General features: G+C 29.3%; 1 protein-coding gene across 5 annotated transcripts in view; it reads left to right on the top strand.

The window, feature by feature from the left end:
* LOC127156937 (neogenin) overlaps nt 1–16,570 on the top strand; it is a 171,032-nt gene that overhangs the window by 149,424 nt on the left and 5,038 nt on the right. For 4 of the 5 annotated variants that reach the window (XM_051100103.1, XM_051100106.1, XM_051100101.1 and 1 more), the window contains exons 15-25: nt 1,814–2,008; nt 2,105–2,200; nt 4,976–5,208; nt 5,567–5,705; nt 9,099–9,206; nt 10,871–11,065; nt 11,149–11,181; nt 12,649–12,708; nt 12,819–12,957; nt 14,090–14,298; nt 14,391–14,483. In XM_051100103.1, the coding sequence (XP_050956060.1) occupies nt 1,814–2,008; nt 2,105–2,200; nt 4,976–5,208; nt 5,567–5,705; nt 9,099–9,206; nt 10,871–11,065; nt 11,149–11,181; nt 12,649–12,708; nt 12,819–12,957; nt 14,090–14,298; nt 14,391–14,483 (1,500 nt within the window). The remainder of the gene's footprint in view (nt 1–1,813; nt 2,009–2,104; nt 2,201–4,975; nt 5,209–5,566; nt 5,706–9,098; nt 9,207–10,870; nt 11,066–11,148; nt 11,182–12,648; nt 12,709–12,818; nt 12,958–14,089; nt 14,299–14,390; nt 14,484–16,570) is intronic. The other variant, XM_051100102.1, reaches the window with a different exon arrangement.

The following is a 16,570-nucleotide window of genomic DNA, read 5'->3' as shown; positions in this document are numbered from 1 at the left end:
ACAGATAGACAGATAGATAGACAGAGACAGACAGACAGATAGAGTGATAGATGGATCAATTGACGGATGGATGGATGGATGGATGGATGGGTAGATAGTTAAATGGATATACAGAGTGACAGATGGACAGATGGATAATTTGACAGACGAATGGACAGATAGTTGGATAGATAGAGATAGAGGGTTAAATGGATCAATCGATGGATGGATGGATGGATGGATAGATATATAGAGCAACAGATGGACAAATGGATCAGTCAACACGGATGGACAGATAGTTGGATGGATAGATTGATCGACAGACGGATGGATAGATAGATGGAGGGATGGAAAGATTGACGGATGGATGGATGGATGGATGGATGGATGGATGGATAGGTTGACGGATGGATGGATAGATTGACAGATGGACGGGTGGATAGGTAGATAGATGGATGGATACAGCGATGGATGGATGGATGGAAAGATTGACGGATGGATGGATGGATGGATGGGTAGATAGTTAAATGGATATACAGAGTGACAGATGGACAGATGGATAATTTGACAGACGAATGGACAGATAGTTGGATAGATAGAGATAGAGGGTTAAATGGATCAATCGATGGATGGATGGATGGATGGATGGATAGATATATAGAGCAACAGATGGACAAATGGATCAGTCAACACGGATGGACAGATAGTTGGATGGATAGATTGATCGACAGACGGATGGATAGATAGATGGAGGGATGGAAAGATTGACGGATGGATGGATGGATGGATGGATGGATAGGTTGACGGATGGATGGATAGATTGACAGATGGACGGGTGGATAGGTAGATAGATGGATGGATACAGCGATGGATGGATGGAAAGATTGACGGATGGATGGATGGATGATGGATGGATAGGTTGACGGATGAATGGATAGATAGATAGATGGATAGATTGACAGATGGACGGGTGGATAGGTAGATGGATAGAGCGACAGACGAATGGATCAATTGACGGATGGACAGATAGTTGGATGGATGGAGATAGAGCATTGAATGGATTAATGGATGGATAGATAAATAGAGCAATGGACGGACAAATGGATCAGTCGACACGGATGGACAGATAGTTGGATGGATAGATCGATCGACAGACGGATTGATGGATGGATGGATGGATAGATTGACAGATGGACGGGTGGATAGGTAGACAGATAGATGGATGGATAGAGCGACAGATGGATAGATGGATAGATTGACAGATGGACGGGTGGATCGGTAGATGGATGGATAGAGCGACAGACGAATGGATCAATTGACAGACGGATGGACAGATAGTTGGATGGATAGATTGACGGATGGATTGATGGACGGATAGATAGATTGATGGATGGATAGACAAATGGACGGACGGATGGATGGATGGATAGATAGATGGACGGATAGATGGATGGGTGGATAGATAGATGGATAGATAAAGCGACAGACGGATGGACAGATAGTTGGATGGATAGATTGACGGATGGATTGATGGACGGATAGATAGATTGATGGATGGATAGATAGACAGACAGATAGATAGATAGATAGATAGATAGATAGATAGATAGATAGATAGATAGATAGATTTTTGTCATGGGAAAAAATGTCACAATGCAACTGATCATAATTTTCTTTAAAATTTCACCCCCATAATTAAAAGCTGTATTTCTGAAAAAGAAAAAAGACACAAATATTTTATAAATAAAAGCACAACAATTTTAAATTACATAAAATATCAAAGTTGTGAAAGATGAGCATGTTTTAACTTGCAGGTGAATTGTGTGTATTACAGAGTCTCAGGTTCCAGGAGTCCCGAGTTCTCTTCACGTTCGTCCGCTGGTGAACCGAATCGTGGTGAGTTGGACTCCTCCGGAAAACCAGGACATTTTAGTGCGAGGTTATAAAATCGGATACGGAATCGGCAGCCCTCATGCCCACACGGTCACGCTGGATTACAAGCAGCGTTTCTACAGCATCGATAACCTCGGTGGGTGTCACAAATGCCACAAATACTCAGTCATACGTTGACATTCGGTGTGTTTGCAGACATTTTTAGACTTTTAATTCATTTTTTCCACTCCAGATCCCAGTTCCCATTACGTCATCAACCTCAAAGCTTTCAACAACATGGGCGAAGGCATTCCCATTTACAACAGCGCCACAACGAGGCCTCAATCCGGTAAATGATGAAAATAGTTGCTTTTTAAGCATATATAGCGTGATCTTTCTTATGTAGCATCAGATATGGTTGTGTTTTTGCACTAGAAATGAAGCTTCAGGCTCTAGATGCCAGTCTGACGCTGTTTTATAGTGAAGAGAAACTGCAGTCTCTTTTCACACTCGCTTGTGTTAAATGTAAGGTGACAGATAGCGCACGTGCGTCTGCCCCCCTCAGTTCTGGGACACACGGCGTGTCACGCTAGCGTTCATCCGAACCTACAGGTGTGATGTGCGCTCACGCTTCCGTCCCCACGTCTCTCTTTCTTTCGCTTTACGTCAGATGTCTCAGACAGCCGAACTCCGCTGTTAGAGGTTTCCAGACCCCCCGCCGTCCTGTCAGGTCGAGATTGCCGTCAGATCCGACTCTGTAGGCTTCACAACTTTTCTGACGGAGCAGAAGAATTAAGTTTCCTAAGCTCGAGCGTGAAATGACCCAGAAATGAGTCTAGGATGAGCGTTAGCTTGATTGAAACAATCGTTGTTCACAGCTGAACCGTTTTCTGCCGAGTCTGCATTTTTGTTGTTGTTGTTGACAATGAAATCAGTGGATATTTACACACAGAAATCAATAGCAATTCCAGGTGTATCTTAATTAAATGTTCAGAGCTCTATCGATCAGCAGCATGCTGTTAATTACAGGTTCATTTGGATTTGCCTCTCTTAAATGAGGAAAAAACACTGTAGTAGGGTAGACATTGAAATGCACAGTTTTTATAGACAGTAAAATACAGACTTTTTTGAAAGTAAAACCACAAAATAAAAGCTCTGGTTTTGTATGAAAACAAAGAAATTAAGACAGCCATAAATATTAACAGTGTAAGTTTATTGTTTTTCTGTAAAATAGTTGCAGTTATTTCTTCATTTATGTATTTATCTATTACAAATTATTATTATTAGTATTATCATTAATACTATTAGAAATATTACTATTATTCTTTTATTTTTCCATTATTTGTATTATTGCACTAGTATATATTTTTTAGTTTTTTAATCTTTTGTATTTTTTTTATAAATCAAACAATAAAGTAAAAATATTTTGAATAATAATAATAATTATTGTTAAATTATATTCTAATAATTATTTTTAAATATTATATTTTTAAATATTAATAGTTGTTAGTATTATTGCACTAGTAATATACTTTTATATTTACATAATTTTATATTTTTTATATTTTTATAAATCAAATAATGAAGCAAAATGTTTAATAATAATTAGTAGTAGTAGTAGTAGTAGTAGTAGTAGTCATTATTAAATACTGTTATATATATAGTTATTTTTAAAAACTATATTTGAATATTAATTCTGTTATTAATAATGTAATAATATATTATGCATATTATTATTATTGTTGTTATATTATTAATTGAATAAATATTAATTATTACCACAGTAAAATAGTATTGCAATAGTATATATTTATCTTATTATATTTTATAACAATAATAATAGTAATAGTAATTACAATTATAAATGGTGTTGCTGTTGCTGTTGTTATTAAATACTAGTATAATAATTCTTTTTAAATATATATTTAAATATTAATGTTTCTAGTAATATTATATATTATATATTAATATTATTTTTACAGTTTTACTATAAAATAGTATTATTGCAATAGTACTTATCTTTTAATATTACATTTTATAATTATGATAGTAATAGTGACTACAGTTATAGTTGTTGTTGTTGTTGTTATTATTAGTATGATTATTAAATACTATTAAAATGATTATTTTTAAACATTTTATATTTAAATGTTAATGTTATTACTAATATATTATTATTATTTACTATTTTACAGTAAAATAGTATTATTGCAATAGTACTTATCTTTTAATATTATATTTTACAATAATAATAATGATAATAATATTAACTACAATTATAGTAGTTGTTGTTTTTGTTAAACGCTATTATAATTATTTTTAAATATATATTTAAATATAAACTATATATTTTTTTATTTACTATTTTACATTAAAATAGTATAATTGCTATATTACTTAATTATCTTGTAATAATTATATTTGTAGTAATTATATTTTATAATTATAATAATAATGATAATAGTAACTACAATAATAGTTGTTTTTGTTGCTGTTGTTATTAAATGCTATTATAATAATTATTTTTAAATATTATATATTTAAATATTAATGCTAATATTAATGATATAATTATTATATAATATTAATATAATTTTTTTACAGTACGTTTTACAGTATTATTGAAATAGTGCTTTATCTTTTAATATCATTAGATTTTGTTATAATAATGATGATAATAACAATAATAGATGATGTTATTATTTTGAGTTACAATTATTTTCTGGGATAATCGAATAGCTTAAATTGTATTAAACTTTTATTTCTTGTAATTTTCAGTAAATATTTTTCTGTATGTAAAAGCTGCGATATAATCCATGATTGTAATAGAAATTGTTAATTTTGACACCAATTATGGTCAATGTTTTTGCATATACATATATATATATATATATATACTGTTGTAGTTTACAAATGGTTGTTTTTAATTCTAATAATCTCTCTCTTTCTTTTTTCATTCATTTTTCCTCTCACTCGTCCACCACTGAACCATTAATCCATTTTATGTTGTCTAACCCTGATCAATCCTTTCATATTTTTTAAACCCCTCTGATTTTGTTTTTCCATTTTGTTCTCCATTCGTCATGATTTGCATTGATTCATCTGTGTGTGCCGCTGCTGTCAGACCCCATAGACCCTGATATTGATTTTTATGAACTCTTTAATAACCCGTACACCCCAGCACCCGACCCCACACCCATGCTGCCCCCGGTGGGCGTTCAGGCCACCGTCCTCAGCCAGGACACCGTCAAAGTCAGCTGGGCCGACAACTCGCTCGCCAAGAACCAGAAGATCACAGACTCCAGATATTACACCATCCGCTGGAAGACCAACATCCCCGCCAACACCAAATATAAGGTAGCCACAGTCTCTGTGGAGTATTGTTTAATAATATTCAATTATCTGGTGTTTTAAAACTGCTTAATTTCACTTGGACATTGGATGTTCAGTTTATGTAGTAGTTAAAATAACTGATTTTGCAGAGAGTATTTCAATTCATTATGTAGTGTGTTTTATATATTTTTTGTGCATGGAGCGCCCTCTAGTGTTCACTCTGTCTGAATGCATTAGAAATAGCTGTTTGGAATGGAATACTAGTGTTCTGCGTACTGCATACTGCATAGTATATACTATATATTTTTTGTAATAATCATACATGTTTCAATATGCATTAATAAACTTTACTGATGTGTTTGTCTGTTGCTTGTTTTGTCAGATGGCAAACACCACATCTCTGTTCCATACAGTAACGGCTCTGAAGCCCAACACGCTTTATGAGTTCTCGGTTATGGTGACCAAGAGCCGCAGGAGCAGTACGTGGAGTATGACGGCCCAGGGGACCACTTTTGAATCCAGTAAGATCATACATCATTTTACAATTCATGAGTGTTTGCTATTCTGAAGAGGAAATACTAAATCTATAACATCACATGTGACCCTGGACCACAAAACCAGTCATAAGTGTAAATTTCTCGAAACTGAGATTTATACATTATCTGAAAGCTGTGTAAATAAGCTTTCTACTGATGTATGGTCTGTTAGCAAAGGACAATATTTGTTGGAAATACAACTATTTGAAAATCTGGAATCTGAGGGTGTAAAAAAAATCTAAATATTGAGAAAACTGCCTTTAAAATTGTCCAAATGAAGTTCATAGCAATGCATATTACTACTCAAAAATTAAGTTTTGATATATTTACGGTAGGAAATTTACAGAATATCTTCATGGAACATGATCTTTACTACTTATCCTAATGATTTTTGGCATTAAAGGAAAATTGATCAATTTTACCCATACAATGTATTTTTGGCTATTGCTACAAATATACCTGTGCAACATAAGATGATGTTCTTTGTTAATGTTAGGCTGCTTTTAGTCTTATGCTGGAGCTGGTTTCTGGCAATGAAACCAAGTATGTAAATAATTAAATACATTAGCACGATAATAACATGTATTGGCCAACTCGCAGGCTTACGATAGGACTCAACACTACTGTAATGTATTATTTTACTCACCCTCCATGCATCCTAGGTGTATATGACATCCTTCTTTCAGACGAATGCAATCAGAGTTATATTAAAATTTATTCTGCCACTTCCAAGCTTTAGAACGACATAGATGAGTGTTTCTCCTCATCAGTCCAAAACAAGTCCAATAATATGCATCCATCCTTAATAAAAAGTGTCTCACACGGATCCGGGCGGGGTTAATAAAGGCCTCCTGTAGCAAATCAATGCGTTTTTGTAAGAAAAATATGCATATTTAAAATGTAAGAATCACTTTAATCTAGCTTGCACTAACAGTTGTACAGGGAACTTGCTGCTTTGGTCAGGGGCGTGTCAGTACTGAAACACTGTCTAAGCTATTCACCAATCACAACGCAGTGGGACAGCTAACCAATCACAACACATTTTGTTTTTCGGAAGGCGGGCCTTCATTAAACCCGGAACTAATCAAGCTTTATGTACCAGGCTGGGAAAAATGTATTGTAATAATGTAAATTATGTTAAAATATAGTGCGTTTTCCCAACCGCCAAGCATGTTCTAGTACACCCTAAAGCAAAATTAAGACTTTGTATAAGAGCATAACAGGACCCCTTTAAATATTTGATCCAAAATACAGCAAAAGCAGTAATATTGTGAAATATTTTTACTATTTAAAATAACTGTTTTCTATTCAAATATATTTTAAAATGTAATTTATTCCTGATTAAAGCTGAATGTTCAGCATCATTACTCCAATCTTCAGTGTCACATGATCCCTCAGAAATCATTCTAATATGCTGATTTGCTTTTCAAGAAACATTTATATATACATATATATATATATATATATATATATATATATATTATTTTTATTTTTATTTTTTTTTTTTTTTTTCTTCTTCTTTGGAAAGAAATTGTATAAATCAATACTTTTATTTAGCAAGGATTCTTTAAATTGATCAAAAGATGATCAATGATGATAAAGACATTTATAATGTTACAAATGATAATTCAGATAAATGCTGTTCTTCTAAACTTTCTATTTATCAGAGAAACCTGAAAAAAATCCTACTCAACTGTTTTCAGCATAATAATAATAATAATAATAAATGTTTTTTGACCAGCAAATCAGAATATTTGCATGATTTCTGAAGGATCATGTGACTGGAGTAATGATGCTAAAAATTCAGCTTTGAAATCACAGAAATAAATTACATGTATAAAATCTATTCAAATAGAAAGCAGTGGTTTTAAATAGTAAACATATTTTACAATTTTACTGTTTTTGCTGTACTTTGGATTAAATAAATACAGGTTTGGTAAGCAGAAGAGACTTCAAAAAGACATTTAAAATCTTTTGACATGTATGTATCTCATTTAGTGTAATCATGTTTATTTTGGTTATTATTTGTTTAATTATGTACATTAAATGTAAGCATGCATTTAATAATAGTTTCATCTAGTTTTCTCTCATTAAATATACATATACCAGCTTTTACACTCAGGTTCCCAGTTATGTTATGACTGTTGCAAGAGTGTTTTATTATGTAATATATGCTCCATAATTTATTAGAATTTGTCTGTAGATGTTGACAAAACATGGGTTTTCTCAACCTGCGCACAATATTTATTTTTTTTTTCTTTTGTTTGCAATATCAAAAATTCATGCATAAAGTACATAAAATTTAAAAACACAGATGATTTGTTTCAGGATGCATGCAAACTGAGAGCATTCTTTAATTTATGTCTTCTTTGCATTTGTTCTCAATGTTTTTCACTACAAATCAGATTCAACAGTTCCTTGACCTCACCATCAAATAACTGGGATTACATCCATTCATTTCTATACAATAATTTCTGGCTGCATTTACCTGATCAGAAATACAGAAAAAAACAGTAGTATTGTGAAAACTCATTACATTTTAAAATAAGGGTTTTAATGTATTTTAAAATATAATTTATTCCTGTGAATTTTCATCAGCTTTTACTCCAGTCTTCAGTGTCACATGATCCTTCAGAAAACATTCTAATATACTGATTTATTACTTGTCGAAAACAGTTATTTTTTTGGAACCTGTGATTCTTTATTCAGGATTCTTTGAATAAAAAGTTAAAAAGAAGAGCATTTATTCAAAATAGAACTCTTTTTTAACAGTGTAAGTCTTAACTGTCACTTTTTATTTAATTTAAAAAAGTAATCATTTCTTTCAAAAAAAAAAAAAAAATTTTAATGTTAAACAAATCCTGTTCTTTTTAACTTTTTATTTATTAAAGAATCCTGAAATGTATCACAGGTTCCAATATAATATTAAGCAGCACTACTATTTTCAACACTGATAATAAATCAGCATATTAGAATGGTTTCTGAAGGATCACGTGACACTGAAGACTGGAATAATAATGCTGAAAATTCAGATTTGATGACAGGAATAAATTACATTTTAAAATATATTCACATAGAACAAGTTATTTTAAATTGTAAAAATATTTCACAATATTACTGTTTTTTCTGTGTTTTTGGTCAAATAAATGCAGCCTTGGTGAGCAGAAGAAACTTCTTTAAAAAACATAACAAAATCTTAGTATGCATACACACACAAGGTAAGAAGAAAAAATAAAAAGGGGGTTTATAAAATGAATAAGAATATCAAGAAAGAAAGAAAAGTATCTTATTTGCATTTTGACTTGATTTTCAGACCAATTTCCTTGACAAAGCTTTTAGTAATCTTTTCTCTTTAATGTTGTTTGTTGTGGTTTGTAGTTCCCAGCTCTGCTCCAAAAGATGTGACGGTGATCAGTAAAGAGGGAAATCCACGAATCATCAACATCAACTGGCAACCTCCGACTGAAGCCAATGGCAAAATCACAGGTACATGAAGAACATATCCCAGTCATATTACACCACAGTATACACTCTTAAAAATAAAGGTGCTTCACAATGCCATAGAAAAACCTTTTTTGTCTAAATGATTCCATAAAGAACCTTTAACATCTAAAGAACCTTTCTGGTTCTTTGTGACAAAAGAAGGTTCTTCAGATTATAAAAAGGTAAGGAAGAGATGGTTCTTTAAAGGAGAAGTCCACTTCCAGAACAATAATTTACAAATAATTTACTCACCCCCCTGTCATCCAAGATGTTCATGTCTTTCTGTCTTCAGTCGTGAAGAAACTATGGTTTTTGAGGAAAACATTTCAGGATTTTTCTGCATGTAATGGACTTCATTTTGAACTTCCAAAATGTAGTTTAAATGCAGCTTCAAAGGGCTCTAAACGATCCCAGCCGAGGAAGAAGGGTCTTATCTAGCATTGTTTTCGAAAAATAAAAATTTATATACTTTTTAAGCACAAAATCTTGTGTAGCACAGGTTCAGGGATGCATGTCCACGGGTCGTTCTTGAACGATTTGTTCATTTTGAACGACTCTTTAATGCGACTCAGAAAGAACGAGTCGTCTCGGGGAGTGATTCATTCAGTTGTGCATTCGCAACATCCTATTAGGTTCTGTACTGGAATTAGTTCACCTGTTTCGAGTCTTCGGGTTTGTCGAGTCGTTCGTCACTTGATGCTGATTTTGCTAAAATGAACGAAATGACTCGAAAAAAGATTCGTTCATTTTGCTGAACGAGACTCAAAGTTGGCAAAATGATCCGAACTTCCCATCACTACTATTAATCACTTCTTCGAATGACCACAAGTTCATCGTCTGTGTACTCTGGCTCAAAAAGGTAGAGTATGGCGAAAAACTCTCCTACAACTTATTTTCTCCTACAACTTCAGAATCGTCCGACATTGTTGTACTTTTTTGTTTGTAAACAGCGTTTGACTTACTTGCACTTTCTTAGTCTTTGCACGTTCGCTTTGATTCAGTAGTACGTGGATGTGCATCCCAGAGCCTGTGCTACACAAGCATTTGTGCTTAAAAAGTATACAAATTTTTATTTTCCGAAAAAAAAAAAAAAAAAAAAAAAAAAATGGCCGATCGTTTCACTATATAACACCCTTCTTCCTCGGCTGGGATCGTTTAGAGCCCTTTGAAGCTGCATTTAAACTACATTTTGGACATTCAAAATCAGGGCACCAATGAAGTCCATTATATGAAGAAAAATCCTGAAATGTTTTCCTCAAAAAACATAATTTCTTCAGACTGAAGACAGAAAGACATGAACATCTTGGATGACAAGGGGGTGAGTAAATTATTTGTAAATTGTTGTTCTGAAAGTGGAGTTTTCCTTTAAAGAACCTTTGACTGAATGGTTCCTTGTGAAACCAAAAATGGTTCTTCTATGGCATCGCTGTGAAGAACCTTTTAAAGCACCTTTATTTTTAAGAGTGTATGCTTGAAGAGAATCAAGTCTGTTTTTAAGATGCTTTTACATTGTGACATTATTTGCATTACAGTGAAACAAATTGAAGCCTGACATTTACCTGATGTCCATTATGAATGTGCCAATCACGGGACTTACATAATCAGTCGTGCATCCAAACAGAAAAGGAGTTTGATTTTCAGACGTCTAACAAATCTGTCTCTGTCAGGGTACATCATCTACTACAGCACCGATGTGAAAGCTGAGGTCCACGATTGGGTCGTGGAGCCCGTGGTGGGAAACAGACTGACCCATCAGATTCAGGGTCTGACGCTGGACACCGCATATTACTTCAAGATCCAGGCCAGAAACTCCAAAGGCATGGGGCCAATGTCAGACGCGGTGCAGTTCCGCACCCCGAAAGGTAAAAACCTCCAGCTCATTTAGTCTCGTCTGTTAAAACTCAACTTGTGCTCAGTTATTCATTCTGTTTGTCTTTATTTCCAGCTGAACCGTCAGACAAAATGTCAAGTGATCAAGGTAATTGAACGTGTTTCTAATGCAGAAGGAAACTAAACAGTCACACAACATTAAGTTTTAAATGCATTCATAATTTTGACTGATTATGTCAGTTTATTATACATTTTGATTTGTTATATACAGTATATTGTTCATATGTAATGAAATATTCAACATATTGTACATTATACATATCGATTTATAATATTATACTTATTATTCATACATAATGACATTTTTTTAGATTATATATGTGTAATATTATTGTATCTAGAAGATATTTACAAATTTAATATGGTCAAAACAATTACCAGCCATTAAAACAGGTTTTATTTCTGGCATATAGCACTAAAATTTAAATGCATTTAAATCCCTTTGTGTAATGTAAATTTAAAATTAAATAGAATTACACAGAATTAAATTTAAATATATGTATGTGTGTGTGTGTGTGTGTGTGTGTGTGTGTATATATATATATATATATATATATATATATATATATATATATATATATATATATATATGTCTATCTTTAAAGAAATTTGTGCAATTATATTTAATTAATTGTATATTGTTAAATAACATATTTGTATTAAATAAAATATCATATAAAATATTTTAGTTAAGTTCAAATTTAAATTTTCTCAAATTCAGTTTATTTGTTAAATTAACATATAAACTTTATTTAATTTTATATATTTATAAATGTATATCATTAAATAAAAGTATATATATTTATTTAAATGAAAAAATAAATGTAATTAAATGTATTTTATTTTAAAGTTAAATATGTATATATATTAACTTCATTTAGTTTTATATATTTATAAAGTTATATAATTAAATAAAATAGGATATATATGTAATTATATATAGCGTGTGTGTATATATAATAGTTTTTAAATGTATACAATTTATACACAATAACATACATATTTTTCTAAATATGTTCAATTAAATTGTATTTATTTATTTTAATAAGTTTCATATATAGAATTTATGAACACCTGTGGTTTCGTAAAAAATGTATATGTATTATATATTTAATAAAATATATCTAAAATAAATATATTCAGTTAAATTAAATTCAAAATTGAAAATTGTTTAAATTTGTTTAATTTGTTTAAATGAAATATATTTTTAATTAAATTAAAATTAAATTGGATTTATTTTATTTTATTTTTATGTTAAAAATGTACATAAATGAACTTCATTTTGGTTTTATGTATTTATACATTTATATCATTACGTGTGTGTGTGTGTGTATGTGTATGTATATGTATAATTACATTATTTGTTATATACAACAACATACATAATTTTTCTAAATATATTAAATTGGATTTAATATGTTAATTTTAATAAGTTACATATATCGAATCTATGAATAATGTATTGATTTATATTAAATAAAAAACGTATAAAATATGATATACAAAATATATATATTCAATTAAATGAAGTTCTCTGATGTCTTGTTGTCTGTAGGGCTGCAAGTCAAACCCGGTCACCCGACCCTACCGGAGCACGGGATTGGATCCAACATGGGTAAACAGGAAGATGCACATTTTAAAGACAGACAGGGGGTTTCATTAAGACCTGCAGTGAAGTAACGCTGTCTGTCTGTCTGTCTGTCTGTCTGTCTCTCTCTGTGTCAGATAAACCAGGCATCACGGGCAGCCAGGAGAATCACATTCTGGTGATCGTGGTGATTGTGTCTGTTGGCGTGTTCACTATCATCGCTGTGGTCGTGGGGGCCGTCCTGTGCACGCGCCGCTCCAACTCCCACCAGAAAAAGTGGGTTATCATTTTTATATCATTTATAATCATTTTTAAATATAATTTTAATATTTATAAAATGTATATACAACATCATTTGTCTAAATATATTTTATATTTAATTCCAAGCTAAATATGTACATATATAAATTTTAGTTTTATATATATATATATATATATATATATATATATATATATATATATATATATATATAAAAGATTTAATGAATTTCATTGGTTACAGACATCTTTATAAATTAAAATAATAAATTGACTTCTTTTTTTTAAGATTTATATTATATTTGTATACTTATATATATTTTCATATGATTTATTTAATACATTTCATAAGATATAGATATTTTAATAAATTAAAATAATAAATTGACTTCATTTTTTAAATATTTTTATTTTATTTTATATATTCTTATATTTTATATTTATACATAGAAAAAAATACTTTAAGATAAAATAATTTTATTTATTTAGTTTCTTTAGAATTTTATTTCTTTTAGTTTTGACCCATAAACTACCTTAGCACACATAAAAAAATAACATATTTTAATTTTAATACATATTTTAATTTAAATAATAATCATTGAATGAAATGTATAGAAATGTTTAGTTGTATATTTAAAAATGTATATCATATATATTATATATGATACAGCCTTTTATATATAAATATATATATATATATATATATATATATATATATATATATATATAGTATTTAAGATAAAATAATTTTATTTGTTTTTCAGTAACTTTTCATATTCTACTCCATTTCATATTTGTACATTAACAATGTAATCAGTATTCTGTATTTGTTAAATATTAAAAAATATTTCTTTGTATTTGTGTTTACAGGAAACATGCAGCCTGCATAGTATATAATATTTGTATAATACAAAAATATATATATTAATATTATTTTAATATAATAATATCTTAATTTTAAATATTCAAGTTAATTACAAAAAAAAATTATTGTTTTCAGGAAATGTGCGGTCTGCTTAATATATAATATTTGTAAAATCTAAAAAAAAATTAATATTATTTTAATATTATAATATAACAATATTAAATATTCAAGTAATGCTTAAAAAAATATATAAATATTCACTTTTCTTTTCTTTTTTTCCCCCAGGAAACGTGCTGCCTGTAAGTCCAGCACCAGCTCCCACAAGTACAAGAGCTCGTCCAAAGACCTGAAACCTCCTGATCTCTGGATCCATCACGAGCGTCTGGAGCTCAAACCCATGGACAAATCACCCGACCCCAACCCGGTCATGACAGAGACGCCCATCCCACGAACCGCCCAGGACCCGGCCGCCGAGCCCAGCCACCAGAGACGGGGTGAGAGCAGGGCGCCAGCTTCACCTCGACCGAGCCTAAACCTGCGTTCAGGACCGAGTCTGTTTCATAAATGCATTTGTGCGTGTGTGCAGGTCACGAGGTGGAGGAGAGCGTGTCCACTTTGGCCGGTCGGAGGGGAGCGAGACCCAAAATGATGATGCCGTTCGACTCTCAGCCTCCCCAGCGTAAGTTCTGACAAAGAAAAAGGGCACGTCATTGATTGTCCCATGCCATCTCAGCCTGTCCTGTGCTTTTCGTGTTGTGCTGTGTGAAGCGCAGTGTTCGTCTTGTCACAGTAGCAAACAAAATCCTAAAAAAGTTCCATTCATGATAGTGGATGATTTTAGAGAAATTATTAGAAATGTATGTGAAATATAAAATAAATTTGAAAATATATAGAAATATAAATATATTCCATTTAAACTTATTAAATTTATTTTTATTTTAAATTACAATATAATTTAAATTAATTAATTTTAAGTTAAATATGTGCATATATAAGCTTCATTTAGTTTTATATATTTATACATATAATAATATTTATATATTATATATATAATGATACTTTATTATTTGTATTTGTATTTTAAATATTTATACAATTTATATGTAATGACAAATAATTTTTTAAATATATTAAATAAATAGTATTTATTTTATTTATTTTATAAGTTACATATATTGAATATTTGAATAATGTATTAATTTATATTAAAGGAAATTTATATTTATATTCTAAAAATATTAAATATTATATAAATATTATATATTATATGTATATATCAAATAAAAAACATATATAAAATATGATATATAAAATAAATATAATAAGTTAAATTAGGTTAGCTGATGTCTTGTTATCTTGTTATCCTTCCTGATGGCGGATGATGTTAAAATGTCTAATTCATTGAACCTAACAGTTTAGTTTAATTTTACTAAATATTTGCATGTGCTGTCTATTTATTATGCTCCATATGCTCCATAGAGCAACATACTAACACCTAATTATTGAGAATTTTATTTTATTTTATTTTTATGTACTACTTTATATGCACTTATATCTAATTATTAATAAAACATTAGCAAAATAATTACCTAAATTCTGAAAAATATACGTATGTGTATATTTAATTAAATAAAAATTGTATAAATATTTAAAATACAAATATAAATAATATATAAATATGAATATAAATATAAATAAATATATATATATATATATATATATATATATATATACACTCATATAATTTTAATGTGTGCTATGGTAGTTCATCGGTTAAAACTAAAATAAATAAAATTCTAAAAAAACGAACTAAATACAATTATTTTCTTAAATATAAAAAATATATTTTTCTTGAAAATATTGTTTTGAATATATAAAAATGTAATAAAAAATATATAAATATAAGTATAAATATAAAATATAATAAAATATAAAAATATTTTAAAAATATTTAAAAAATTAAGTAAATTAATTATTTTAATTTATTAAAATGTTTATATCTTATGAAATTGTTATTAATTGCTGTCATATATAATATATACTATATTTTAAATAACGAGAAATCATTTTTTAAAATATATTAAATTAAATGGTACTTATTTATTTTAATAAGTTAATTCATATATTGAATATATGAATAATGTATTAATTTATATTAAATGAATTTATATTTATATTATATTAATAAAATATATTTATTGTATTAAATAAAGTGATATATAAAATAAATATATTCAGTTACATTAATTTGATTTAGTTAGTTTTTTAGAATTTTATTTATTTTAGTTTTAACCCATGAACTACCATAGCACACATAAAAATAACATTAATTTAAATAATAATCATATAATGAAAAAAATATATATTTAACCACAAACACTTATTAAAGCAAACATAAATATATATTTTTTAAATAGTTTTTTTTTTTAAAAAAAATGTAATATCTCTGTTGAGTTTCCTGTGTGTGTGCTGAAAAATAATTACTTTTCAAAGTATTAATGCACCATTGAAACTAAATTTAAGTTAAACTAATAGTTTAACTTTTTTATTAATTATAGTTTTTACTATAATTAATTTTTTTTTATTTTGATTTTCTTTTTTATTTAGAACGTTAATTTTAATGTAGTCAAGTTAAAACTACAACATAATTTTATTAGATATAAAAATTTTAAAAATTAAAATAAGAAATGCAATTAGTTTTTTTTTTAATAAATTCAAAACAGTATTTCTAAGAAAATTATATATTTCTTTAAGATAAAAAAAAAA

The sequence above is a fragment of the Labeo rohita genome, chromosome 25 (assembly GCF_022985175.1).
Source record: "Labeo rohita strain BAU-BD-2019 chromosome 25, IGBB_LRoh.1.0, whole genome shotgun sequence".
NCBI lineage: Eukaryota > Metazoa > Chordata > Actinopteri > Cypriniformes > Cyprinidae > Labeo > Labeo rohita.
This window is presented reverse-complemented; position numbering and strand designations above follow the sequence as displayed.